The 26066-nt window shown below is 42.3% G+C and overlaps 1 protein-coding gene across 1 annotated transcript; it reads left to right on the top strand.

Moving 5' to 3' along the window:
- The first annotated feature begins 5596 nt into the window (after positions 1-5596).
- LOC109904568 (potassium channel subfamily K member 10-like) lies at positions 5597-12361 on the top strand. The gene is made up of 4 exons (XM_031788016.1): positions 5597-7559; positions 8480-8672; positions 9192-9334; positions 10128-12361. Exons 3-4 carry the CDS (start codon positions 9215-9217, stop codon positions 10809-10811), a joined length of 804 nt encoding a protein of 267 aa, XP_031643876.1. The 5' UTR covers positions 5597-7559; positions 8480-8672; positions 9192-9214; the 3' UTR covers positions 10812-12361.
- Positions 12362-26066: the final 13705 nt, after the last annotated feature.

The following is a 26066-nucleotide window of genomic DNA, read 5'->3' as shown; positions in this document are numbered from 1 at the left end:
CAACACTGTCATCTCATATTTTCAAAATATGCGTTACAGCCAACGCTAGACAAGCATTTGTGTAAGTTTATCATGGCATAATGCTATGTTAGGCTCTGCTGGCAGCAGGCAACATTTTCACGAAAATAAGAAAAGCAACCAAATTAAATCATTTACCTTTGAAGAACTTCAGATGCTTTCACTCAGGAGACTCCCAGTTAGATAGCAAATGTTCCTTTTTTCCAAAAATAATATTTTTGTAGGCGAATAAGCTCCCGTTTGTTCATCCTGCTTGGCTGAGAAATAGACCGAAAAATACTTCAACTATAACGCCAAACTTTAAAAAAAATTTGCTCCATAATATCTACAGAAACACTGCAAACGTTGTTTAGGATCCATCCTCAAGGTGTTTTTAACATATGTATTCGATAATATATCCGTCGAGGCAATTGGTTTCTCATAAGAAGATTTTCTCCGGGAGACACCATGTGACCACTCGCTATATATGGTCCCTTACAGTCATTCTCCAATGGAAATGCCTAAAAAGACGTCACAATGCTGTAGACACCTGGGGGAATGCGTGGAAAACGTAAGCTCATTCGTAGCTCATTCACAGCCATATAAGGAGTCATTGGCATGAGGCGGTTTCAAAAAATGCACTTCCTGATTGGATTTTTATCTGGGTTTCGCCTGTAACATCAGTTCTGTGGCACTCACAGAAAATATCTTTGCAGTTTTGGAAACGTCAGAGTGTTTTCTTTCCAAAGCTGTCAATTATATGCATAGTCGAGAATCTTTTCGTGACAAAATATCTGGTTTAAAACGGGAACGTTTTTCATCCAAAAATTAAAATAGCGCCCCCTATATCCAACAGGTAGGCTAGTTGAGAACAAGTTCTCATTTGCAACTGTGACCTGGCTAAGATAAAGCGTAGCAATTTGACACATACAACAACACAGAGTTACACATGGAATAAACAAAGCATACAGTAGAACAAAAGAAAACAAAAACTATATACAGTGAGTGCAAATGAGGTAACTTAAGGTAAGTTAAGGAAATAAATAGGCCATGGTGGCGAAGTAATTACAATATAGCAATTAACACTGGAATGGTAGATCGTCAGAAGATGAATGTGCAGGTAGAGATATTGGGGTGCAAAGGAACAAAATAAATAAATAAATACCAGTATGGGGATAAGGTAGGTAGATAGATGGGCTGTTTACAGATGGGCTATGTACAGGTGCAGTGATCTGTAAGCTGCTCTGACAGCTGTTCCTTAAAGCTAGTGAGGGAGATGTGAGTCTCCAGCTTCAGAGATTTTTGCAATTTGTTCCAGTCATGGGCAGCAGAGAACTGGAAGGAAAGACGACCAAAGGAGGAATTGGCTTTGGGGGTGACCAGTGAGATATACCTGCTGGAGCGCGTGCTACGAGTGGGTGCTGCTATGGTGACCAGTGAGCTGAGATAAGGCGGGGCTTTACCTAGCAGAGACTTATAGATAACCTGTAGCCAGTGGATTTGGCGACGAGTATGTGAGGGCCAACCAACGAGAGCGTACAGGTTGCAATGGTGGGTAGTGTATGGGGCTTTGGTGACAAAACGGATGGTACTGTGATAGACTGCATCCAGTTTGTTGAGTAGAGTGTTGGAGGCTATTTTATAGATGACATCACCGAAGTCGAGGATCGGTAGGATGGTCAGTTTTACGAGGGTATGTTTGGCAGCATGAGTGAAGGATGCTTTGTTGCAATATAGGAAGCCAATTCTAGATTTAATTTTGGATTGGAGATGCTTAATGTGAGTCTGGAAGGAGAGTTTACAGTCTAACCAGACACCCAGGTATTTGTAGTTGTCCACGTATTCTAAGTCAGAGCCGTCCAGAATAGTGATGCTGGACGGGCGAGCAGGTGCGGGCAGTGATCGATTGAATAGCATGCATTTAGTTTTACTTGCTTTTAAGAGCAGTTAGAATCTACGGAAGGAGAGTTGTATGGCATTGAAGCTCATCTGGAGGTTAGTTAACATAGTGTCCAAGGAGGGGCCAGAAGTATACAGAATGGTGTCGTCTGCGTAGAGGTGGATCAGAGAATCACCATGCGCAAGAGCAACATCATTGATGTATACAGAGAAGAGAGTCGGCCCGAAAATTGAACCCTGTGGCACACCCATAGAGACTATCAGAGGTCCGGACAACAGACCCTCCGATTTGACACACTGAACTCTATCAGAGATGTAGTTGGTAAACCAGGCGAGGTAATCATTTGAGAAACCAAGGCTGTCGAGTCTGCCAATAAGAATGTTGTGATTGACCGAGTCGAAAGCCTTGGCCAGGTCGATGAATACGGCTGCATAGTAATGTCTCTTATCGATGGCGGTTATGATGTCGTTTAGAACCTTGAGCGTGGCTGAGGTGCACCCATGACCAGCTCTGAAACCAGATTGCATAGCGGAGAAGGTATGGTGGGATTCGAAATGGTCAGTAATCTGTTTGTTAACTTGGCTTTCGAAGACCTTAGAAAGACAGGGTAGGATAGATATAGGTCTGTAGCAGTTTGGGTCTAGAGTGTCACCCCCTTTGAAGAGGGCGATGACCGCAGCAGCTTTCCAATCTTTGGGAATCTCAGACGATACGAAAGAGAGGTTGAGGCTAGTAATAGGGGTTGCAACAATTTTGGCAGATAATTTTAGAAAGAGAGGGTCCAGATTGTCTAGCCCGGTTGATTTGTAGGGGTCCAGATTTTGCAGCTCTTTCAGAACACCAGCTATCTGGATTTGGGTAAAGGAGAAATGGTGGGGGCTTTGGCGGGTTGCTGTGGAGGGTGCCGGGCAGTTGACCGGGGTAGGGTTAGCCATGTGGAAAGCATGGCCAGCTGTAGAGAAATACAACATTTGTAATATTAAACATTCATGAAAATACAAGAGTCTTACATCGTTTAAAAGCTTAACTTCTTGTTAATCGAGCCACTTTGTCAGATTTAAAAAAGGCTTTACTGTGAAAGCACACCACCCAAGCAGAGGCGTCACGGAAGTCAGAAATAGCGATAAAATTAAAGCATTACCAACATTTTCCAGCCAAGCAGAGGCGTCACGGAGTCAGAAATAGCGATAAAATCAATCACTTACCTTTGAATATGTTCCTCTGTTTGCAATCACAAGGGTCCCAGCTACATAACAAATGGTCCTTTTGTTCGAATAAGTTCTTCTTTATATCCCTAAAAAGTCAGTTGAGTTGTCGCGCTTGACTCAGTAATCCACCGGTTTCCCAGAAGTTACCAATAAACATTGTCTAAACAAGTCAAACAACGTTTCTAATCAATCCTCAGGTACCCTAATATGTACAAATTTAAGATGGAGAATAGTATGTTCAATACCGGAGATAAATAATGAAGTGTGCACCCTCACCGACGCACGCCACAATACTACAGCCAAAATGGGAGCCACCTAGAAAAACTACAAATTCTAGCTCATTTTTCAAAAAACAAGCCTGAAACTCTTTCTGAAGACTGTTGACATCTGCTGGAAGCCCTAGGAATTGCAATCTGGGAGGTATTCCGTTGATTTCCCCATAGACAGGCATTTTAAATGGTGTCACCTCCCAGAAACATTTTTCCGGATGGATTCTCCTCGGGTTTTCACCTGCTACAGTGCCTTGCGAAAGTATTCGGACCCCTTGAACTTTGTGACCTTTTGCCACATTCAGGCTTCAAACATAAAGATATAAAACTGTATTTTTTTGTGAAGAATCAACAACAAGTGGGACACAATCATGAAGTGGAACGACATTTATTGGATATTTCAAACTTTTTTAACAAATCAAAAACTGAAAAATTGGGCGTGCAAAATTCTTCAGTCCCTTTACTTTCAGTGCAGTAAACTCTCTCCAGAAGTTCAGTGAGGATCTCTGAATGATCCAATGTTGACCTAAATGACTAATGATGATAAATACAATCCACCTGTGTGTAATCAAGTCTCCGTATAAATGCACCTGCACTGTGATAGTCTCAGAGGTCCGTTAAAAGCGCAGAGAGCATCATGAAGAACAAGGAACACACCAGGCGGGTCCGAGATACTGTTGTGAAGAAGTTTAAAGCCGGATTTGGATACAAAAAGATTTCCCAAGCTTTAAACATCCCAAGGAGCACTGTGCAAGCGATAATATTGAAATGGAAGGAGTATCAGACCACTGCAAATCTACCAAGACCTGGCCGTCCGTCTAAACTTTCAGCTCATACAAGGAGAAGACTGATCAGAGATGCAGCCAAGAGGCCAATGATCACTCTGGATGAACATCAGAGATCTACAGCTGAGGTGGGAGACTCTGTCCATAGGACAACAATCAGTCGTATATTGCACAAATCTGGCCTTAATGGAAGAGTGGCAAGAAGAAAGCCATTTCTTAAAGATATCCATAAAAAGTGTTGTTTAAAGTTTGCCACAAGCCACCTGGGAGACACACCAAACATGTGGAAGAAGGTGCTCTGGTCAGATGAAACCAAAATTGAACTTTTTGGCAACAATGCAAAACGTTATGTTTGGCGTAAAAGCAACACAGCTCATCACCCTGAACACACTGTCCCCACTGTCAAACATGGTGGTGGCAGCATCATGGTTTGGGCCTGCTTTTCTTCAGCAGGGACAGGGAAGATGGTTAAAATTGATGGGAAGATGGATTGCGCCAAATAAAGGACCATTCTGGAAGAAAACCTGATGGAGTCTGCAAAAGACCTGAGACTGGGACGGAGATTTGTCTTCCAACAAGACAATGATCCAAAACATAAAGCAAAATCTACAATGGAATGGTTCAAAAATAAACATATCCAGGTGTTAGAATGGCCAAGTCAAAGTCCAGACCTGAATCCAATCGAGAATCTGTGGAAAGAACTGAAAACTGCTGTTCACAAATGCTCTCCATCCAACCTCACTGAGCTCGAGCTGTTTTGCAAGGAGGAATGGGAAAAAATGTCAGTCTCTCGATGTGCAAAACTGATAGAGACATACCCCAAGCGACTTACAGCTGTAATCGCAGCAAAAGGTGGCGCTACAAAGTATTAACTTAAGGGGGCTGAATAATTTTGCACGCCCAATTTTTCAGTTTTTGATTTGTTAAAAAGGTTGGAAATATCCAATAAATGTCGTTCCACTTCATGATTGTGTCCCACTTGTTGTTGATTCTTCACAAAAAAATACAGTTTTATATCTTTATGTTTGAAGCCTGAAATGTGTCAAAAGGTCGCAAAGTTCAAGGGAGCCGAATACTTTCGCAAGGCACTGTATATCAGTTCTGTTATACTCACAGACATTATTTTAACAGTTTTGGAAACTTTGTAGTGTTTTCTATCCAATGCTACCAATATGCATATCCTAGCTTCTGGGCCTGAGTAACAGGCAGTTTAATCTGGGCACCTCATTCATCCAAACTTCCGAAGACTGCCCCCTATCCCTAATTAAAGGTCCTCAGGGAAATATTAATTCATTTTCAATTTATACAATAAGTCCTTATTGTATACCGCACATAAACATTGTGATTATATGATGGAGAAAAATGTGATATTGTACTGCATTTTTGGAGACTAGAGTACAGATTAAGGAGAGTCTTCGGTGAGTGTGCGAGGCAATAGGAGACGACAGTTCTTTAATGTTAATGCCCTGCCTCGGTGGCCGAGCCTGAGATTTTTTAAAAGAAGCAGAAAAGACCAAATAAGATCGAAGAGATAAGTCTTCTGGTAGGTGACAGTTTTCACGGAAGTTCTGTGCGTGTAGGATGAAATACCAAAGGAAGTGGAACAAACACTAGTATTTTTAGCAAGGCCACACATGCACAACAAACCACCAGACATTTTAACAGTCTTTGTAGTAAAAGAAGTTGGCATTCATGTAAGGATGTGCTAAGAATGGAGTTGTATGGTGTGAGTATTGACTGTGAAACGTTCCTTTGTTTATGTACACACTACACAAGATATTATGTACTAATCAGCTGTTTGGCATGCAGCCATCTTTCATTCAACACTCAGTATAAACAAAGCCCATGATGTCCTGATAGTAATCATTACAAAGGAAGTGATCCCTCCCCACCAGATCCTTAGGGATGTACCCTAACAGTGTTTACCCAACCCTTTAGATTGGCTGACTCTGAGTCTCACACACCTGGCCAGACCCCTGCTACTGCATGCCTTGCACGCCACAAGCACACAGCTAACCATGTGGACTGTGGAGAAGACTGATCACCACCACACCCTGTCCTGCTTCACAGCCTCTCCCTTCCATCCGTCCTTCCCTCCCTCTGTCCCATCACGTCCTCTGTCCTCCCACCATTGGTGACCGTCCAGGTTCATCTGAAGAGAGAGTCATCAGTCATCTGCTCTCACATGCATTAAATAACCAATGAGTTTATATTGGCTATTAAATGCGGTCAGACACGTGTTAGGCCTATGGTTTTGTCTTTACATCATCTGAGGTGTTTTTTGGTACTGTCCTCTTTACTGTCTAGCATGTGTTGAAAGACAACTGGTTATCCATTGGTGCTAAGATATCAACCAACTGTGTTTGGTTCTGGGTTAAATTTGTTCTTCATTTATATGTTTAAGTAGATAAACTACACGTTGAACTGTATGCTATGAACCAGTTAAGATAACTAGCTCTGTCTGTTTCTCTCTTCCTCTTTCCCAGCATGCCATAGATGCTGTCAGTACAGGAGTCAGTCCGATCGGAGACACATCTTACAACTCCAGTCACTGGGACCTGGGAAGTGCCTTCTTCTTTGCTGGGACCGTGATTACAACGATAGGTATCCTCCACCACCAAACCTATTAACGTGTGACTCGCTCCTCTGATTAACTGAGTACAATAAAGCAATAGCACTAGTCTACTTTGACGTGTAGGCTATGAGGTAACCTACAGGTGCTGTGACTCAATGTACTTCAAGTGGAGCTCTGTCAACGTTACACAACTGTAATGCAATGTGTGCTAGCAGGGAAATGGATAAAAGAAAGACTGGAAAAAAATAATGCATCGTTCACAGGATGTACTTCATGATAATGTGTGTGTGTGTGTGTGTGTGTGTTTACTGTTCAAGTCTCACAGCGTGTCTTCACAGTACATAATTTACTGATGATAATAGCTTTCTATCAGTAGGTGGGAAGGAACAGTGTCACTAGGGTGTGTTTTTAGCAGAACATATGAATACCATTTAATCTGTTTACATAATTACTCTGCTTCTCTCACTGTGGATAGGGACAAACATCCCACCGTGCTGGTTCAGTCTGTGCTCTAGTCATCCACGCCCATGTTCAATCTCTCCATTCACTGCAGGTTGTAATTAATGTCATGTTCTCAGAGTCCAACCTGATTATTTCCTCACCTCTAACCTCCAACTCCTGGAACATAACACAGGCCTTGCATAACAAAACACCACTGTGACAGGTTACGGGAACATAGCTCCCAGTACGGAGGGAGGGAAGATCTTCTGCATCCTGTACGCCTTATTTGGCATCCCACTGTTTGGGTTCCTCCTGGCTGGCATTGGAGACCAGCTGGGGACCATATTTGTCAAGAGCGTCTTGAGGGTGGAGAAGATATACAGGGTAAGTTGGATTACTTGAGAATTTAAGGTTATGTACATGGGGATTTACTGAAACTGCAGATGAGCACATGATGCTTTAAGAGGTGATTTCAAGTTAACTATAAGCTACTTTCGATCAGACTGTTAAATTAATTTAGACACACCATGTTTGATGAATTATTTGGTGAAGAAAAGGGTATTTGAAAATGAGTATTTGGCGCCTGCTATGTAAGCGAACAGTAACTATAATAACATAAAATGTTCCATTGACTCTAAAGAGGCAATATGCTTCCCACAGTGAAAAGCAAGCATATTACCTCCACCCCATAATGACCTTATTCACTGTAAACGGCACAATGGCTTTGATACAGTCATCCCTGTAAAGGCTATACGTCTGTTATCCAGGTATTAGGCCAGGCTCAGTGAATGGATTTCCCCTCCCAAGGAGTTAACACATGAGTCAGGCTAGCTGAGGCTGAGATTACGATGTGCTCTTTGTAGTGAGGGCAGAGGTGTTTGATGGAGTAAGGAGGCTGAGAAGGTAGAAGGCCAGGACCTGATTGAGATTCTGTGAGCAGGCTGTATGTATCAAATGTCTCAGAGTAGGACTGCTGATCCCTGTCCATATAATCATATTTATTGTGATCTAAAAGCTAAAACGGATCCTAAATCAGCACTCCTACACTGAGTTTCTGTGACAAAGGGGGAATTTGGGAATCAAGCTTTTCCTACTGGATTAATGGAGAGTGGTTTTGGATGCTTTTCCCTTTGGTCTCTGGAGTGATTTGTCTAATAGATATTGATGCATAAACTAATTATCTTCAAACATACTGTGTCTTTCAGCGAGAAATGTAGTTAATATCTATTTAGTAAACAGTTTTATCTTTTGAGTTCTTGTTGACTTACCGTTCACCTCTGACCAATGTCATTTTTGTCCTGAAGCAAAAACAGAAAGAAATAAGCCAGACCAAAATCAGAGTTACCTCCACCATACTCTTCATCCTGGCCGGGTGCATAGTCTTCGTCGGTGTCCCAGCGGTGATTTTCAAACATTTCGAGGGATGGACGACTCTGGATGCTATCTACTTTGTTGTCATCACGCTAACAACGATTGGCATCGGGGACTATGTGGCAGGTATGATAGTGTTGTAACAGGTTTATGTACTGTGCCTTAGGCATACATTTGTTTAGTCCTCCGTTTCTACTCACCATTTTCTCTTTTCTCGCATTTGCATTCAATCCACGTAATGTCAAATTAGATTATCTCTATGAAATTAGCTAATGGAGTCTCCATCAACCCAAGAGGTTATGTATTTATGTTTTGTTGTGTCGTCATTGCATTTGATAATCCCGTGAATAATGATGCTATAATTGACTACCTGTAATTATAACTCAGACAATCTTATATAGGGGAATATTAGAGAAAGACTAATCCAAAATAATTCAAAACCCAAATACAAACTTTGTGTTTGTCAAACTGAAACTTTCTGCCTCCCTGGTCCTACTAATCTGGCTTTAATTAAAATGTGTTTTTTTTTAATGTGCTACATTTTTCATTGTTGACAATAATTTGGCAGTAGCAGGCATCAATGTATATACGTAGATAATCCAGTAGTTGGCATCCAATGTAACAACTCTTCCACTGTTGTCCCAGGTGGGGATCGGAAGATCAAGTACATGAAGTGGTACAAGCCCCTGGTCTGGTTCTGGATCCTGGTGGGTTTGGCCTACTTCGCTGCGGTCCTGAGCATGATCGGAGACTGGCTCAGAGTGCTTTCTAAAAAGACCAAAGAGGAGGTGGGTGCTGCTCATTCAATTACAGTGCCTGTCATTACATTATCTAAAGCAGTGGAAACTAAAAGGTCACTCTTTCCCTCCCCTGCCTTCCTTCAGTGTCTGTTTTGTTATTGATGCCTCGTTGATGCCCCTGTCTGGAGCCCCTGAGACACTGAGACAGACAGACAGACAGACAGACAGACAGACAGACAGACAGACATACAGACAGACAGACAGACAGACAGACAGACAGACAGACAGACAGACAGACAGACAGACAGACAGACAGACAGACAGACAGACAGACAGACAGACAGACAGACAGACAGACAGACATCCATTACCCACTGGGCACAGATGTCAGTTCAACGTCTAGTTTTGATTAACATTTGGTTGAGTTGTCAACTAACGTGAATTCAACCACCATGTCACCGTGTTTACTGTTGGTTACAAGTTGTGGGAAAAAATATGAAATTCCCTTATGTTGATTGATGACTTTTTAAAATCCAATCAGTATTCCACATTGATTCAACATAAATCACATTAAATGTTTTTGTTGAAAAGACGTGAAAACAACGTTGATTCAACCAGTTTTTGCCCGGTGGGTAGTGTTTGGGCTGATGAGTGAATAGTGTGCTTACTGAGCTATTGATCTGTAAGTACAGTATGGATGGATACTGTGATATTGACTTTCTATGGAAGGAGCCTTGCTTTTGTCTGAGGGGGAATTTGTACAAGATCCAATCAATTAGATTTCCAAAGCACCCCCCTCGACAACCCTCATTCCTCAATCTCCATCTTTGTATGATTTCAGGTGGGGGAGTTCAAGGTCCATGCTGCTGAGTGGAAGGCCAATGTGCAGAATGAGTTCCGGGAGACGCGTCGGCGGCTGAGTGTGGAGATCCACGACAAGTTGCAGCGGGCCACCACCATCCGCAGCATGGAGCGCAGGCAGCTGAGCCTGGAGCAGAGGACCCACTCGCTGGACATGTTCTCCCCACAGAAGAGGGCCTTGTTTGTCAGCTTGGACCAGGGCTGCTTCAAGACCTCCTCCCAGGAGAGTATTGACACCAAGCTGAATAACTTGAGGTTGCGAGGGGCAGGGGAGCTTTGTTATGAGCAGCGGAGAGGCAGCGAGCAGACCCAGCAGGCCTCATCAGAGGACGATAAGCTCTTCAACCTCCGCTTCCGCTCCCTCACCAAGCTAACCAAGAGACCCAAGAACCGTGACCTGAAGAGTAACATTCCTGATGATGTGCGGAGGGCCTGCGAGGCAATGGAGAAGAGGGAGGAGGACATGGAGGAGGTGAAGGAGGAGGAAAGGGGCGAGAGGAAGAAAGGCAACACCAGCTTGACAAATTTAGAATACGCAGACGAGCGCATTAATAAACTGAATGGTTTTGTACTGGCTCAGGCCAAAGAGAGGGAGAACGCTATAATGTTGGAAGGAAGAGAGCTTGAGTCCCAGCTAGAGTGTGCAGATACCGAGACTGAGTGAGAGAGAACTTTTTTTATGCCTCAAAATGTGCCTTGCTGTTGTTTCTATGCTTAGACTGTTCTGAGTAATGTGCCCTAGCAATGTAAAGACTAATGTTGCCTAAAAGTGGAGAGAAAAGAGACCGAGGCTAGGGTCTAATTTGGTGAAGACCTATTTTCTCTTGGATAGTACTGGACCTACCAGAATCTCCTTTCCTTTTTAAAGAACACCCACTTCCAACAAAAAAGACGCAACGTGGGATATATCTTCTCCTTGTTAGCTGAAGGTTAGCAAGTAACCCAGTGAACTAGTGTTTCACCATCCCAATGAAATTTGCACCAACTATATAAATCTGTACTTATTATTATTCATTTCACACCAGATATTTTTAGCCCAGGCTGCTGAACAAATATGACTTGAGGGGGAACTGGATCGATATACAATGTGTGCATTTACTGAAATGGTGTACAATTATTGATACATTGGTTATGAAATGTAGCCCTAGGATAATCTACTAATCTTTTATAACAAAACCCTCTGATTGTGTATGCTTTTGACACTAATTTAGTGTTCTAAAGCTGTCAATATAAAGTATAGAAACTTTAAAGTTCAGGGCCAGCTGTCCTGTTGTAATTTCAAACAAATGAAATGTACTGCATTAACATTTAGTACTGTTGAAGTGGAACATCTATAAAATGAAGGGATTTTAAGGGCTGGGGTTTAAAAACAATTCAATAAAAATAAAAAATACTTATGAGGTTTTGATGGCCATTGAACCCAATTCATTTCTGTACATCATAAGAATGATTTATTAGTATGACATTTTGTTACTTTGTTCTTTGCTTGAAGATTATTTGATTATAAATTATTTTACACAGCATAGTATGTGTGTACTGTAGTTTCCTGCAGTTGAATGTTTTCTTTCACAGTAAATGGAATATGATTTTTCTTGTCCACACCATGTGCTGTGCACTGTATGTGTTGGTGTTTTCCCCTCACACAGTCAGACGATGCATTGCATTCACCCAGACCAGGGAAGGAACTTACCCTATGGCTGTATTCACTTTGGTAATTGGAACATTAATTGGAACATTGAATTCTGTCTTTGGTCCCTGTGGTCTTCTGCATAGTCAAAGAAGGAGCTGTTGCTGTAGGGACTTAGCCTCACTCGTCATATCAAAACCACAACCAACAGTACTGGATAGATTGCAAAGCATGTAGTTCTGATAATGAATAACTACTGTTTGTAACCTCTAAAAAAATGGCTTACCATGACAATGACCTTTCTAAGAACCCGAGTGGATTGTCTTTGCTCAGTCTTTTTTGTTGTTCACAATCTATTTGTGCAAACATTGCATCAAATGTAGTGAGTGCCTTTCTGGGAATAAATATCACTAAAGAAAATTAAGCTACTTTTGTGAAATAGTTTCTTATCAAGTGTATCGCCTGTGACTTCATTCCCATGTGTCCCTTAAAGTCCACAACCACCATTATTTCCAAACCTGTGATTAACATAATTGGATTTCTGATTAAGGAAATTATGAGATTTGACTTCCAGAACAATTTCACTTAGCTAGCTTTGCTTTCCAGGCACATTGTTGACCTTGGGTGAACTGTAAGTAAATCCAGGAGAAATTGTGATGCCTATATGATCATAGTCAGTGGCGACTTGTCATTCAGGGCAGGTGGTTTAGCATTAATACATGTCACATATGAGTTTGCAAACAAAACAATTAAATACAAAATTGGATTTAATAAAGCCGCATACAAACATGGTCTCTTTTTTGCTTTCTTGAGTAAGGCATATTCGAAATGCAGGTGTTTCAGCCTAGCTCAGTGCTTTCTGTGGTGGTGGGCCAGTCAGCGGAAAAAACGCTGCGTAGGGGTTGTTAATGTTCTCTAGTTGCGCAGCGTAATGCTTAACAAATGGCAACATAATGCAGAATGTTACTTAACTAATGACCGACAGAACATCTCCTGACATTGTGTAGGAGCTAGATAACTGTCATAATACCCCAGGGCTCTGACTGTGTCTCTCTTACAGGCAGCTGGGGTCACTTGTGGTGTTTCGCGCTGGATCGGGTAAAAACTACTGAGTGGACCACAAATTAAATGAATCAAGGAGACTCAATAGAACAGGGAGTGAAAGCCATAAGTTATATCTAATAGAAGTGGTTGAGTTATGAGAGAGATGGGGGCTGCCGCTGCCTTCAAGTTTGAGCCGACCTCCACTTGCCTGCCTTCCCTCGTCTCTTTCCCCCTATCATTTTTGGGGCTATCTGTACTTTACTATTTATATTTTTGGCAACTTTTACTTCACTACATTCCTTAAAATGTAAATTATGTCTGAGTGTTTGACTGTGCCCCTGGCTTTCCGTAAATAAATACGGAATGCCTGGTGCCTGGTGACATGGTGCCTGGTGACATTATTGAATAGACCAATAAGAGAAGAGAGTTCCAAACCTCTCTGCCAATAACATATGCTTTTCAGTATTCCCCTCCCCACTCAGATCATTACCAGACAGTCCTAGCAAAATTCTTGCTCGAGAAATTGCTCTTCGCTGGATCGAATCCCCAAACTGACAAGGTAAAATATATTTCCATGTACCTTTGAGCAAGGTACTTAACCCTAATTGCTCCGGGGTTGCCGTTGAACAGCAGACCATGGCTGTGAGGTTGTCTTGGGGAGAGTGGGATATGCAAAAAAACACATTGCCAATTAGGACAAATATAAGCACCCACTAAATGTATTATGATTCAAACAACTCCTCACAAATATTTAGTTCAGTTTGATGAGAGACACATTTGAAAACATGTCCTGACAATGCAGTTGCACTCACATCATGGAGCTGGAAAAAGACCTCTGTATGCGTTCCACATATTCTCGAAAAGGTAGTGACTCCATTGTTAAATGGTCCATGATTAATGTCAACCAGAATTAAGTCTATAGTTGTCATGCTGAATTGCTGCAGTGCCGGTGGCTCACAGTGTCTCCTCTATTAGGGGATGTAAATGACATTGAAGGGACGGGACCAGGGCAGACCAGGGGCTGCAGAGAGAGAGAAAGACCCTGCCCATCTTTAGAAAACGTCTGAAACCCTACCTCTTCAAAGACTATCTTAAATAATCACGTTAGTCATCTTATCTGCTTCAGTAGGTTTAGGCCCTGTATTCATTAGCCATGTTTAATCATGTGTCATGTATTTTACATAGGTAGTCCCTCCCTGTTGGTCCATCTTGTAGTCTAGTTGTATTCAGTGACAGCATAGTGACAATTAGTCTTCCATATGCTATTGTATACTAATTAGTATATTGTATACTTCATTCTAGTATCATGTATTAGCTCCTTCTATTAATTCATCTTCTGTTGCATTTTGTTATCATGTCTTACATACTGGTTCTATAATGTGTTATGCTGCAATTCTTAATGTTGTGGTGATGCTCACACACTCAGGTGTTAACTAATATTCTTGCTTCATTATCTCCAAACGGTGTTGCATTATGGCATGGCTACCGATATTGCATTCGTTGGAGCATGTGCATGTTAAGGCTCCGCATCCATCACCTTGCGAGGTGAATGTTGTGTATCGTCAGTTTTTTCCCAGATTGCCCCTTAACTGATAAAATGCTTGTTTATCCTGTAGTCTATTAATTAATTCTGTCATCTTCATTCTCGCTGTAGTGCTCATGAAGCAGTAGGTTAGGCATACATTAGGAGCATATTAAACCTCTTTGGGCTAGGTCAGCCACTTTGTCTGATTTCAAAAAGGCTTTATGGCGAAAGCACACCATGAGATTATCTGAGGACAGCACCCCGCGTTCAAAAGGATTTACCAACCTTTTCCAAACAAGCAGAGGCATCACAGAAGTCAGAAAAAGCAATCAAATAAATCACTTACCTTTGAAGATGTTCCTCTGTTAACAATCACAAGGGTCCCAACTCCATAACAAATGGTCCTTTTGTTTGATAAAGTCCTTCTTTATACCCCAAAAAAGTCAGTTTATTTGGCGCGCTTGACTCAGTAATCCACCGGTTTCCCTCGTTCAAAATGCATACAAATTAATCCCGAACGTTACCAATAAATGTTGTCCAAACAAGTCAAACAACATTTCTAATCAATCCTCAGGTACCCTAATATGTAAATAAACAATAAAAATGTAAGTTTAAGAGAATAGTATGTTCATTACCGGAGATAAATAACGAAGTGCGCACCCTCACCGATGTGCGCCACAACACTACAGCCAAAATAGGAGCCACCTTGAAAAACTATTAATTCTAGCTCATTTTTCAGAAAACAAGCCTGAAACTCTTTCTAAAGACTGTTGACATTGGCTGGAAGCCCTAGGGACTACAATCTGGGAGGATTTCCATTAATTTCCCCATAGACAGATATTTTAAATGGTGTCACCACCAAAAATAATATTTTGGGATGGATTCTCCTCGGGTTTCCACCTACTGTTTCAGTTATGTTATACTCAAATACATTATGTTAACAGTTTTGGATACTTTAGAGTGTTTTCTATCCAATTCTACCAATTATATGCATATCCTAGCTTCTGGGCCTGAGTAACAGGCAGTTTACTTTGGGCACCTCATTCATCCAAACTTCCGTAATACTGCCCCCTATCCCTAAGTTAAGGATAGTAGTAGCCTGTTACACTCTTTATCTTGCATGTTTGTACATTGTGCGTACACATGTATTTAAACCCTGATGCAGTCATTACTATACCTGAGCATGACTCATATCTACCACCATCGTTCTGGCCCAAATGTTGTGGGCCGCTAAGTGTGCTGTCCAGCGGTCGAGCAGCGTAATATCTTGCGACACTCAAATGGCGTCAGTCTGTCGGGGACTTTCATCATTTAGCATATATTTCACAGAAGTACAGCAAAATGTTTAGATGATTACTACTGCTAACCCTAACCATAATCCTAATTAGAGGCGATTTTAGCATGTAAATGTTGGTGGGGCAAAAAATCTACATATAAAATTGGAATGCGTGCCAGCAAGCCACTACACAACACTAAACAATACATTAATTGCACTATAACAGTGACAAACTGTTGGGACAGCTTTATGTAGGCCCTAACAGCAGTCCCAACATCTTACATACATGAAGGGCACATTTTGGCATTTGCTGTATGATCGATGAGAAACTCCATATTGCATTCTTTTTTTTTATTCCCAAAAAACTAAAAGATCCAGTTGCGGCGTGTTCAGACGAATCTGTTAAGGTGTGTTTCGGAGCTCTGCGAGATTTCTGTGATTTTCTGTGATTTTTTAAAATCACACACACTCATTCAACCTTCTGTAAATCAGCCAGTTCTTAACGTAAAGACAAAAAACTCAAAATTCTGTAAGAGCATACCCCAAAGAGGATATTTCTTTTCTTTGACATATGTTGGGAGAAATGACTGATTTACAGTTCATGAGGGTTGCCTAATCACACATATGAAGTTTTGAAAAGATCTGACCTTTTTAACCTCTAGCGTCGAGCAATCCCGTATCCGGGATTTGTGTAGACGAAATAGCTCCGTTTTGTTCATCACGTTTGGCTAAGAAAAATACCGGAAAATGCAGTCACTTACAACGCCAAACTTTTTTCCAAATTAGCTTCATAATATCGACAGAAACATGGCAAATGTTGTTTAGAATCAATCCTCAAGGTGTTTTTCACATATCTATTCGATAATCTATCAGTGGTGGCAGTTGGCTTGTCATCAGAAGCAAACGGAAAAATACTGCAGCTGGAGATTGCGCAATAATTGCAACGGAGGACACCAAGCGACCACCTGGTAGATGTAGTCTCTTATGGTCAATCTTCCAATGATATGCCTACAAATACGTCACAATGCTGCAGACACCTTGGGGAAAACGTGGAAAACGTAAGCTGACTCCTAGCTCCTCCACAGCCATATAATGAGTCATTACCATGAGGCGGTTTCAAAAAATGCGGCACTTCCTGATTGGATTTTTATCTGGGTTTTTTCTGTAACATCAGTTCTGTGGCACTCACAGACAATATCTTTGCAGTTTTGGAAACGTCAGAGTGTTTTCTTTCCAAAGCTGTCAATTATATGCATAGTCGAGCATCTTTTCATGACAAAATTAAAATAGCGCCCCCTATATCCAAGAAGTTAAACCTTCGAAATAGCCCCTATGACCCCAATTTAAGGCACTTCCGGTTGACACAGGAAGTTGAAAGTGAACACATATTTCTTGTTGAGGATAGGGGGCAGTATTTTCACTTTGGATGAATTGTGTGCCCATAGTGAACTACATCAAACTCTGTCCTAGATTGCTAATATATGCATATTATTATTGCTATTGGATAGAAAACACTCTGAAGTTTCTAAAACTGCTTGAATTATGTCTGGGAGTATAACAGAACTCATAGGGCAGGCAATCTTCCAAACAAGAAGTGGAAATCTGAAAGTTGGGGCAACTTTGACGTCATCTCCCCCTCCTTTCCCAACAAGATATGGATCTGGAAGCACTTCCTTCGTCTTCCACTAGATGTCCTCGTTCAGTAGAAAGTGTAATGGAGCATTTGCTGTGAACTTTGACCTAATGGGAGGGAAAATAGTCAGTGTCCCAACAGAATGCCATTTTGCTGTGGCGCATTTCTCTGTGGGTGCTATGGCTGTTCCATTCGGCCCCAGATGAAGCCGTATGATCTGGTTGGAACGTTATTGGATATATATGATAATAACATCCTGAAGATTGATTATCTACTTAGTTTGACCAGTTTATTCGACCTGGAATATATCTTTTGGAAGTTTTCATGCGAGTTATCTTGGACCAGCAGTCAGTTTTTGGGCATGTGAGCTGAAAGTAATAGCAAATGCAGCTACTTGGACACTAGTATTGGACATTATGGAACAAAACAATGATTTATTGTGGAACTAGGACTCCTTGCACTACATTCTGATGAAAGATCATCAAAGGTAAGGGAATAATTATGTTGTAATTTCGTATTTCTGTTGACTCCAACATGGTGGTTACATCTGAGCGCCGTCTCAGATTATTGCAATGTTAGGCTTTTTCCGTAACGTTTAAAAAGAATCTGACACAGCGGTTGCATTAAGAACCAGTGTATCTTTAATTATATGTAGAACATGTGTGTTCAGTCAAAGTTTATGATGAGTATTTCTGTTATCTGGCGTAGCTTTCTATAATTCCTCCGGATATTTTGGAGGAAGTTCTGAACATGGCGTCAATGTAAAGCGAGATTTGTGGATATAAAAATGCATATTAGCGAACAAAACATAAATGTACTGTGTAACATGTCATATGACTGTCATCTGATGAAGATTTTCAAGAGGTTAGTGATTCATTTTATTTCTAATCCTGCTTTTGTGATTTTATCTTTGGCTGGAAAAAATAGCTGTGTTTTTTCTTTGATTTGGTGGTGGTCTAACATAAATATATGTTGTATTTTCGCTGTAAAATTTTTAAATAATCTGACATGATGGGTAGATGAACAAGGTGTTTATCTTTCATTTGAGGTATTGGACTTGTTAATGTGTGAAAGTTAAATATTTCTAAAGAATATTTTTGAATTCCCTGCGCCACCTTTTCAGCTGAACGGGGGGGGGGGGGGGGGGGTGGAGTTCCCTGAGGGGAACTCCTTGCCCCAACATTAATTAAACAGTTTGCAATGACTTCTGTAGTGGAAATTTCCTGTATTTACCAAATCATGAGAGCAAACCACACACAAGTCAGAGTTATCATAAAGTCCATCTTTAATTATATGAGCTCCATCACAACCCTGTGACTCTCAGATCAATTCAGTGTCTATAAATGAATTCTCTGAGAGTCCTTACACATTGCAACTGAGATCCTTTATAGCAAAGACACACATAGCCAGACAGCATTGGCTATAAATTATCGTTCAGTTTGTTCTCCTAAACAAAGCTCTTATCTCATTCTTGGTACAAAATGGTACCGAGACATTACCCCCCACCCAATGATATAGATCAATTGTCATTTTAGATACACCCATCCCAAATACAACCAATTCTGGACAAGCTCACGGAGAAAAAAGTGAGCCTTTAGGTCAAGATAAAGGCCACGAGAGAGGGAACATAGAATGGTTCCAGATACTGCCATCCCCGATGGGAAAAGTAGGGAGTGACTGGCACACAGACACAGTGGAGCCAAGAGATAATTGGTTCCCCATCAATCATCCCTTCATATGGTTTAAAATATACATTTACATATGATGACACGCTTGACCTCTCCCCTCTCTGCGGCCCAAGTAACTCAGTCCTGACCGAGAACAGATGACTGCAACCAGCCAAAAGTATTATACAAAAATAGACATTCTGATGAGAAGTAACTCACAAGCATATAATGAAAATAAAACATCTTATCTATGTTACCCAACTAATGCTGATTATTCCCCAACACTTCTCTCCCATAGGAAGACATTTTTTTATTTTATACCTTTATTTAACTAGGCAAGTCAGTTAAGAACAAATTCTTATTTTCAATGACAGCCTAGGAACCGTGGGTTAACTGCCTGTTCAGGGGCAGAACTTCCAACCTTCAGGCCACTATGAGGTCTACCTGATCCAGCTTCCTGGATCAACCGGAAGTGATTCAATTCACCCTAAAAGTTTTTTTATGTACCAAACCTGCAGTTTGTGAAAATCACTGCACTACTTTAAACTCAGGATTCTGTATTCTGTATAAGCAAACCCCAATGAGGATATGTGTTTACTTTTAGCTTACTGTGCCAACTGGAAGTGCCCTAAAATGGGGTCATAGGGGCTGTTTTGAAGGGTTTAAAAAGTCAGATCTTTCCAAAACTTCATGTGTGTGATTAAGCAACCCTCATGAACTGTAAATCAAGAAAAACTCTCTCTCACACACACACACACACAGCAAGGATGGAGTGACACAATGTTGGGTTTAGAGACACACAGAGCCTGCAATAGTTACCTTCGTTCAAACTATCAAAGTTTAGTGTCAGAATGATATCTAATTGAATGATGGACGGTGACTTGCTGGCTGACTTTTGTGCATTTGCAATATGTTTAAACAGTGATAGACCATCACCAAATTGACATTCTGAAATCAACACCAACGAGCGATGGAGAGGAACCAGAATCACTGCCCGGCCATCCCGAGTTCATCGGGCCAGTCAATTTCACATTCCTGCAGGATTTTTGAGCATTTAAAATTCGTGATTGTAAATGCCCATTGAAACATATTGCAAATGGACAGCCGTGCGCCTGGTGATTGGAAAGGGTTACCAGGAGCACATTTTTAAAATGTTTTTTTTTATTGCCTTTAGGGGGGTGCAATGGGTTCATGGTTGGGTAGGTAGCACCCCCCACCTGCGCCCTTGGTCATTTTGGACGTTTTCAAAAAATCGTTAAAGAACGACAGAGTCCCACTTCTCTCATGTCACCATTGAGCGATGGAGAGGAACCACTATCACTCACCGGCCATCCCGAGTTCATCGGGCCAGTCAATTTTGCATTTCTGCAGTATTTTTGAGCATGTCAAATTTGTGACGGTAAAAGTCCCACTTTTCCCTCATCATACATGACAAATAGACCATCTAGGTTAATTCATGGCTTAACATAGTGCTATATATCATTTGGGCAGTATAAATGCCATTTGGACATGGTTCACTGACTTTTGGGTTTGGAAACCAACTTCCTATGATCGTACATCGCAAATGGACATAACATCCTGATTTCGCACTTTCAATACTTTAATATTGCATTTGGACATTTCTTATGGCATTTGGCAATGGTTCACTGACTTTTGACTTCCTATGAAATCATATTGCAAATGGACAAAACATATGCCTTATGGACAATTAACTTCTTGATGCACCCATCCCATTATCGGGATCCTTTTTGTCAACATCTGCTGAATTGCAGAGCGCCAAATTCAAATTAAATTACTAAAAAGATTTAATTTTCATTAAATCACAATTGCAATATAGCAAAACATAGCTTAGCTTGTTGTTAATCCACCTGGCATGTCAGATTTCAAAAAAGCTTTTCGGTGAAAGCATACCAAGCGTTTATGTAAGGATATCTCTCTCAGCAGACAAAATATTACAAACAGCTAGCAGCAAAGTAGATTGGTCACGAAAGTCAGAAAAGCAATCAAATGAATTGCTTACCTTTGATGATCTTCGGATGTTTGCACTCACGAGACTCCCAGTTACACAATAAATGTTCCTTTTGTTCCATGAATATTATTTTTGTATCCAAAATACCTCCATTTGTTTGGCGCGTTATGTTCAGAAATCCACAGGCTCGAGCGTTCACAACGGGGCAGACGAAAATTCCAAATAGTATCCGTAAAGTTCGTAGAAACATGTCAAACATTTTTTATAATCAATCCTCAGGTTGTTCTTACAAAATATAATCGATAATATTTAAACCGGACTGTAGCTTCTTCAATATGTCTGCTCCACTCTGTTGGCGCATGCAAAACTCTGCTGGCACCCAGCCATCCAATGACGCAATGTGATCTTTCTCGCTCATTTTTCAAAATAAAAGCCTGAAACTATGTCTAAAGACGGTTCACACCATGTGGAAGCCATAGGAGAGGGAATCCGGTTGATATCCCTTTCAATGAAGGGAAGGCATGCAATGGGTTGGATTATCCTCAGGTTTTTGCCTGCAATATCATACTAACAGACAATATTTCGACAGTTTTGGAAACTTAAGAGTGTTTTCTATCCTAATCTGACAATTATATGCATATTCTAGTTTCACTTGGGTACGTTTTTCACCCAAACATCAAAATACTGGCCCCTACACTCAAGAGGTAAAAACAATATTACAATAAAATATGACAAAAGTATGTTCATACAGTTCTTATACATGTATAATTGACAAACAAATCAAAATAATTTTGAAAACGGTCCAGAAAGCACTTTTTAAGAGGGTGATACGTTTTTGCATTTTCTTTCAAATTTTCTAAATTTGACCCTTGGGTCTTGACTTGATGTGCATTTGCAATATGAAAGTTTACCGTGGAGCGCGCTCTCCATCTATTGGATTTTTGCTGTGTGACACTTGGCCTTTGCCATATGGCATTTGCAATAAGTTTTGAATGAAACGATGTCCATTTGAGTTGTATTGTACATTGTGTATATGTTTTGTACGGTGCCAATAAGTTCATTTTTGTCCATTTCAGGGGGGTATTCCCTTACCACTGCTACATCTGGCTATCAGCGGAGCCTTGTTTGGCAGTGAAACAGTTCATTCAGCCTCATTTATTGCCTTTTGAAAAATACATAGCTGATATGGCTGACTTGCTTAAACAAATGTGGTTTCTAATGACAATTGAGATGTACAAACTATGGCATAAGGGGACAACAAGCGGATAAGAGGCAATCCGTTATTTTGATTAAGACAATGAGTGAGCTAGGACGGACATAGTCAATATAACTAATTTGTACAGCAACAGAATTCAGAACATGGGCCGTTCTTACAGTACTCTCCCTGTACACCAAGTCAGAAACATAGGATAAATAAAGGGGGCATATAAGCAGACAATGAAAGCTCTTACAATATTCAATGATTACATTTCTCTAAAACAGGTTATAGGCTACAGTAGAACAGTAGGCAAAATTAAGAAGGGTAAATAGACCTAATTATTAGCGTGAGGCACATGGGCTACTAAATTCTTACTACATAACATACACTAAGTATTACTTTCTTAGCTACAGTATACATTTCTCCCTGGCATATTACATCATTTATGAAGCAACATACAAAATATTTTTGGACTCACATTGTGCTCGGCGGTCCTCAGAGTTAAGTTGTTTTGAGCACGGCACAAATGTAGTCCCTTAATCCCAGATTTGGGACCACACAGCCACTGTCACTGATTCCTTCCAAACCACTCATTGTTGAATTTGTGATTTCCAGCTTGTGTAATGTCTGTGTCCAATGAGCACCGATACGTTTGATCTATAATTTCTCTTCATTATTTCTCTTCATATGACAAGGATAAAAAAATATTTGCCAGTAGATTGTCGATTTGATTCATGACTGCTAGCTAAGATTGTGAAAGTATGATGTTGACATGATCAGTCCAATCAAAGCTACTGTAGATATAACGTGATTTGACATTTTATCTCTGGCAAATAACCTTGAGCCTTCTTGGATGGGCACTTCTATGGCAGTAGCCTAAGGGATCGAATTTTCACGGTCTCATCTTACACTTGGCAGTGACGTAAAGTCCCCATGAGTGACAGAACACTGAGCCATTCACGGCTCAACGCTCTGTGTTTTTTGCTGGCGTGCCCCACCACCACAGAAAGCACTGAGCTAGGCTGAAACACCTGCATTTTGGAGCTGTCTTACTCAAGAAAATAAAGAGACCATGTTTGTATGCGGCTTTATTAACACAATTATATTTGACATTGTTTGCAAACTGATATGTGACACTTATTAATGTCTAAATAACATGCGAAACTGGCAAGCCTATTTTATTTTTGCTGAATGATGGGCTGCTACTGACCCTAATATTTCTTCTTCAGATTTCAGTTCTCATCTTGGAACTTAGTAGGGAAGCAATGACCAACCATGGCTAGTTATAGCTTCCAGCCGTGTAGTATTGGCTGTTGATACTAGTATTAGCTAGAATGTCATGGGCTTGCTAGACACCCACATGGTGATCAGCTGTTGGCGATCAAGAGTTCTTTGCCCTTAATGGAAACGTTCTGTTAAGATCTTGTTTCAGACACTAATATGCAGACATATGTCAGTCTCCACGGAGTATATATCTTCTTGTTATCAGGTAATCATCTAACCCATATGTTACAACCTGGCTCAAGACTGTAAAAATGTGAAAACACACTGAGTAAAGGAATAATAAGGTCAGTAAATTAGGCATCAACTGCCAAAGCCACCACGAAACAACCAAAGGTATGCATGGAGAGAGGAATGTCTGTCACGCCCTGACCATAGAGAGCCCTCGGTTCTCTATGGTGTTTAGGTCAGAGCGTGACTGGGGAGGTTATCTAGTTTATAGATTTCTAGGTTGGTGGTTTGTGTGGTTCCCAATTAGATGCAGCTGGTAATCGTTGCCTCTAATTGGGGATCATATTTAGGTGGGCTTTTTCCCCACCTGCATTTGTGGGGTATTATTTTGTGTTTGTGCCTGTGCACCACGTAGTCACGTTTCGTTGTTAGTTTATTTGATGTTTTGTTTTGCTTTAAGTTTCACTTTGCAATAAATATGTGGAACTCAACATCCTCTGCGCCTTGGTCCCGTTCTTACGACAACCGTGACAGAATATCCCACCAACAAAGGGCCAAGCAGTGTGAAAATGAGGTAAGGAAGATTTGGACTTGGCAGGACATGAGAGGACACGAGACCCTTCCTTGGTGGGAGTTGCCAAGGAGCATGGAAGGACAGCGACGACGCCGTAGACCGCGACCACAGAAACCCCCCCACATTTTTTTTTGGGGGGGGGGGGCACATGGAGCTGGTGGCTGAGCAGAGGGAAGAGCCAGAGAACATCTGGGAAGAGATAGAGAAGTGGTCGGTCGACCCAAGGAGAGTACCAGAGCCCACCTGGGAGTCGATGGACCAGTGTGAGGAGGGATACCGGAGAATGGAGTTGGCTAGGAGTATGCGGCAACGCAGGTGTCATCAGGAGCGTGTCATCAGTCCGGTGAAACCTGGGCCGGCTCCACGCATCTGGCCTCCAGTGCGCCTCCCCAGTCCGGTACGTCCTGTGTCTCCTCCTCGCACTCTCCCTGAAATGCGTGTCCCCAGCCCGGTACGTCATGTGCCTGCTTCCGGCACTTGCTTTGAAGTGCCAGAGGCGGTCAGGGAGGCATTGGGGAAGTTAGGAGAGAAAGAGATGAGAGAGCTGTTGTGCAAGTGTGTTCTGCTCAACATCCGACCAGGGGATCCGAATAGCAGTCTGGTTCAACTTGGGCTGGCTCCACCCTTCTGGTCTCCAGTGTGCCTCCCCAGTCCGGTACGTCCTGCGTCTCCTCCTCAAACTCCTCCCCTCCTCCTCCCTCCTCCTCCCTGAAGTGCGTGTCCCCAGCCCGGCACGTCCTGTGCCTGCTTCCTGCACTCGCCCTGAAGTGCGTGTCACCAGCCCGGTGCAACCTGTGCCGGCTCCACGCATCAGGCCTCCATTACGCCTCCCCGGTCCAGTACGTCCTGTGCCTGCTCCTCACACTCGCCCTGAAGTGCGTGTCACCAGTTCGGTGCACCCTGTACTGGCCCCACGCATCAGGCCTCCAGTGCACCTCCCCAGTCCGTTACCACCTGTGCCGGCTCCACGCATTAGGCCTCCAGTGCGTCTCCCCAGGCTGGTACGTCCTGTGCCTGCTCCTCGCACCCTCCCTGAAGTGCGTGTCACCAGTCCAGTGCCACCTGTGCTAGCTCCACGCACCAGGCCTCCGATGCGTGTCACCAGTACGGTGCATCCTGTGCCTGATCCCCGCACTTACCAAAACAGTCCAGAGCTTCCGGCGCCGGTCTCCGGTCCAGAGCTTCCAGCGACGGTCCCCAGTCCAGAGCTTCCGGCGACGGTCCCCAGTCCAGAGCTTCCAGCGACGGTCCCCAGTCCAGAGCTTCCGGCGACGGTTCACAGTCCGGAACCTCGGGCGACGGTCCACAGTGCGGAACCTCCAGCGACGGTCAACGGTCCGGAACCTCCAGCGACGGTCGGCGGTCCGGAGAGTCCAGGCATTGCGTCCAGTCCCACTCCAGGGAAGGAGCCTTCCTCTGTGCCAGGGCCCGGTCCATGCACGGTGTCCAGTCCCACTTCATGGCAGGAGCCTTCCTCTGCGCCGATGTCCAGTCAAGGCACAGCGTACAGTCCCGCTCTGACCATAGAGAGCCCTCAGTTCTCTATTGTGTTTAGGTCAGAGTGTGACTCGGGGGTTATCTAGTTTATAGATTTCTAGGTTGGTGGTTTGTGTGGTTCCCAATTAGAGGCAGCTGGTAATCGTTGCCTCTAATTGGGGATCATATTTAGGTAGGCTTTTTCCACACCTGCATTTGTGGGATATCATGTTGTGTTTGTGCACCACGTAGTCACGTGCTTTAAGTTTCACTTTGCAATAAATATGTGGAACTCAACATCCGCTGCTCCTTGGTCCCGTTCTTACGACAACCGTGACAATCTCTTGCTGAATGGGGAAACAGTGGGTTTTTGCCAGAGCTGAGCTTTCACAGGTGTGACACATCAGCACTGACGACTCGCCCAGCTCCGCCCACCAATCTCCTGCAGGAAGTAAGCACAGCAAAACCCAGGAGACAG

The sequence above is a fragment of the Oncorhynchus kisutch genome, linkage group LG14 (genome assembly GCF_002021735.2).
Source record: "Oncorhynchus kisutch isolate 150728-3 linkage group LG14, Okis_V2, whole genome shotgun sequence".
Classification (NCBI taxonomy): domain Eukaryota; kingdom Metazoa; phylum Chordata; class Actinopteri; order Salmoniformes; family Salmonidae; genus Oncorhynchus; species Oncorhynchus kisutch.
Note: the sequence above shows the minus strand (reverse complement) of the source record. Positions and strands in the feature narration are given on the sequence as shown.

Bases quoted from the DNA above. Each gene is read 5' to 3' on its own strand.
- LOC109904568 (XM_031788016.1), top strand. From the start codon at position 9,215: ATGAAGTGGTACAAGCCCCTGGTCTGGTTCTGGATCCTGGTGGGTTTG. The intron at 9,335-10,127 runs GTGGGTGCTGCT...GTATGATTTCAG, and splicing joins CTAAAAAGACCAAAGAGGAG to GTGGGGGAGTTCAAGGTCCA.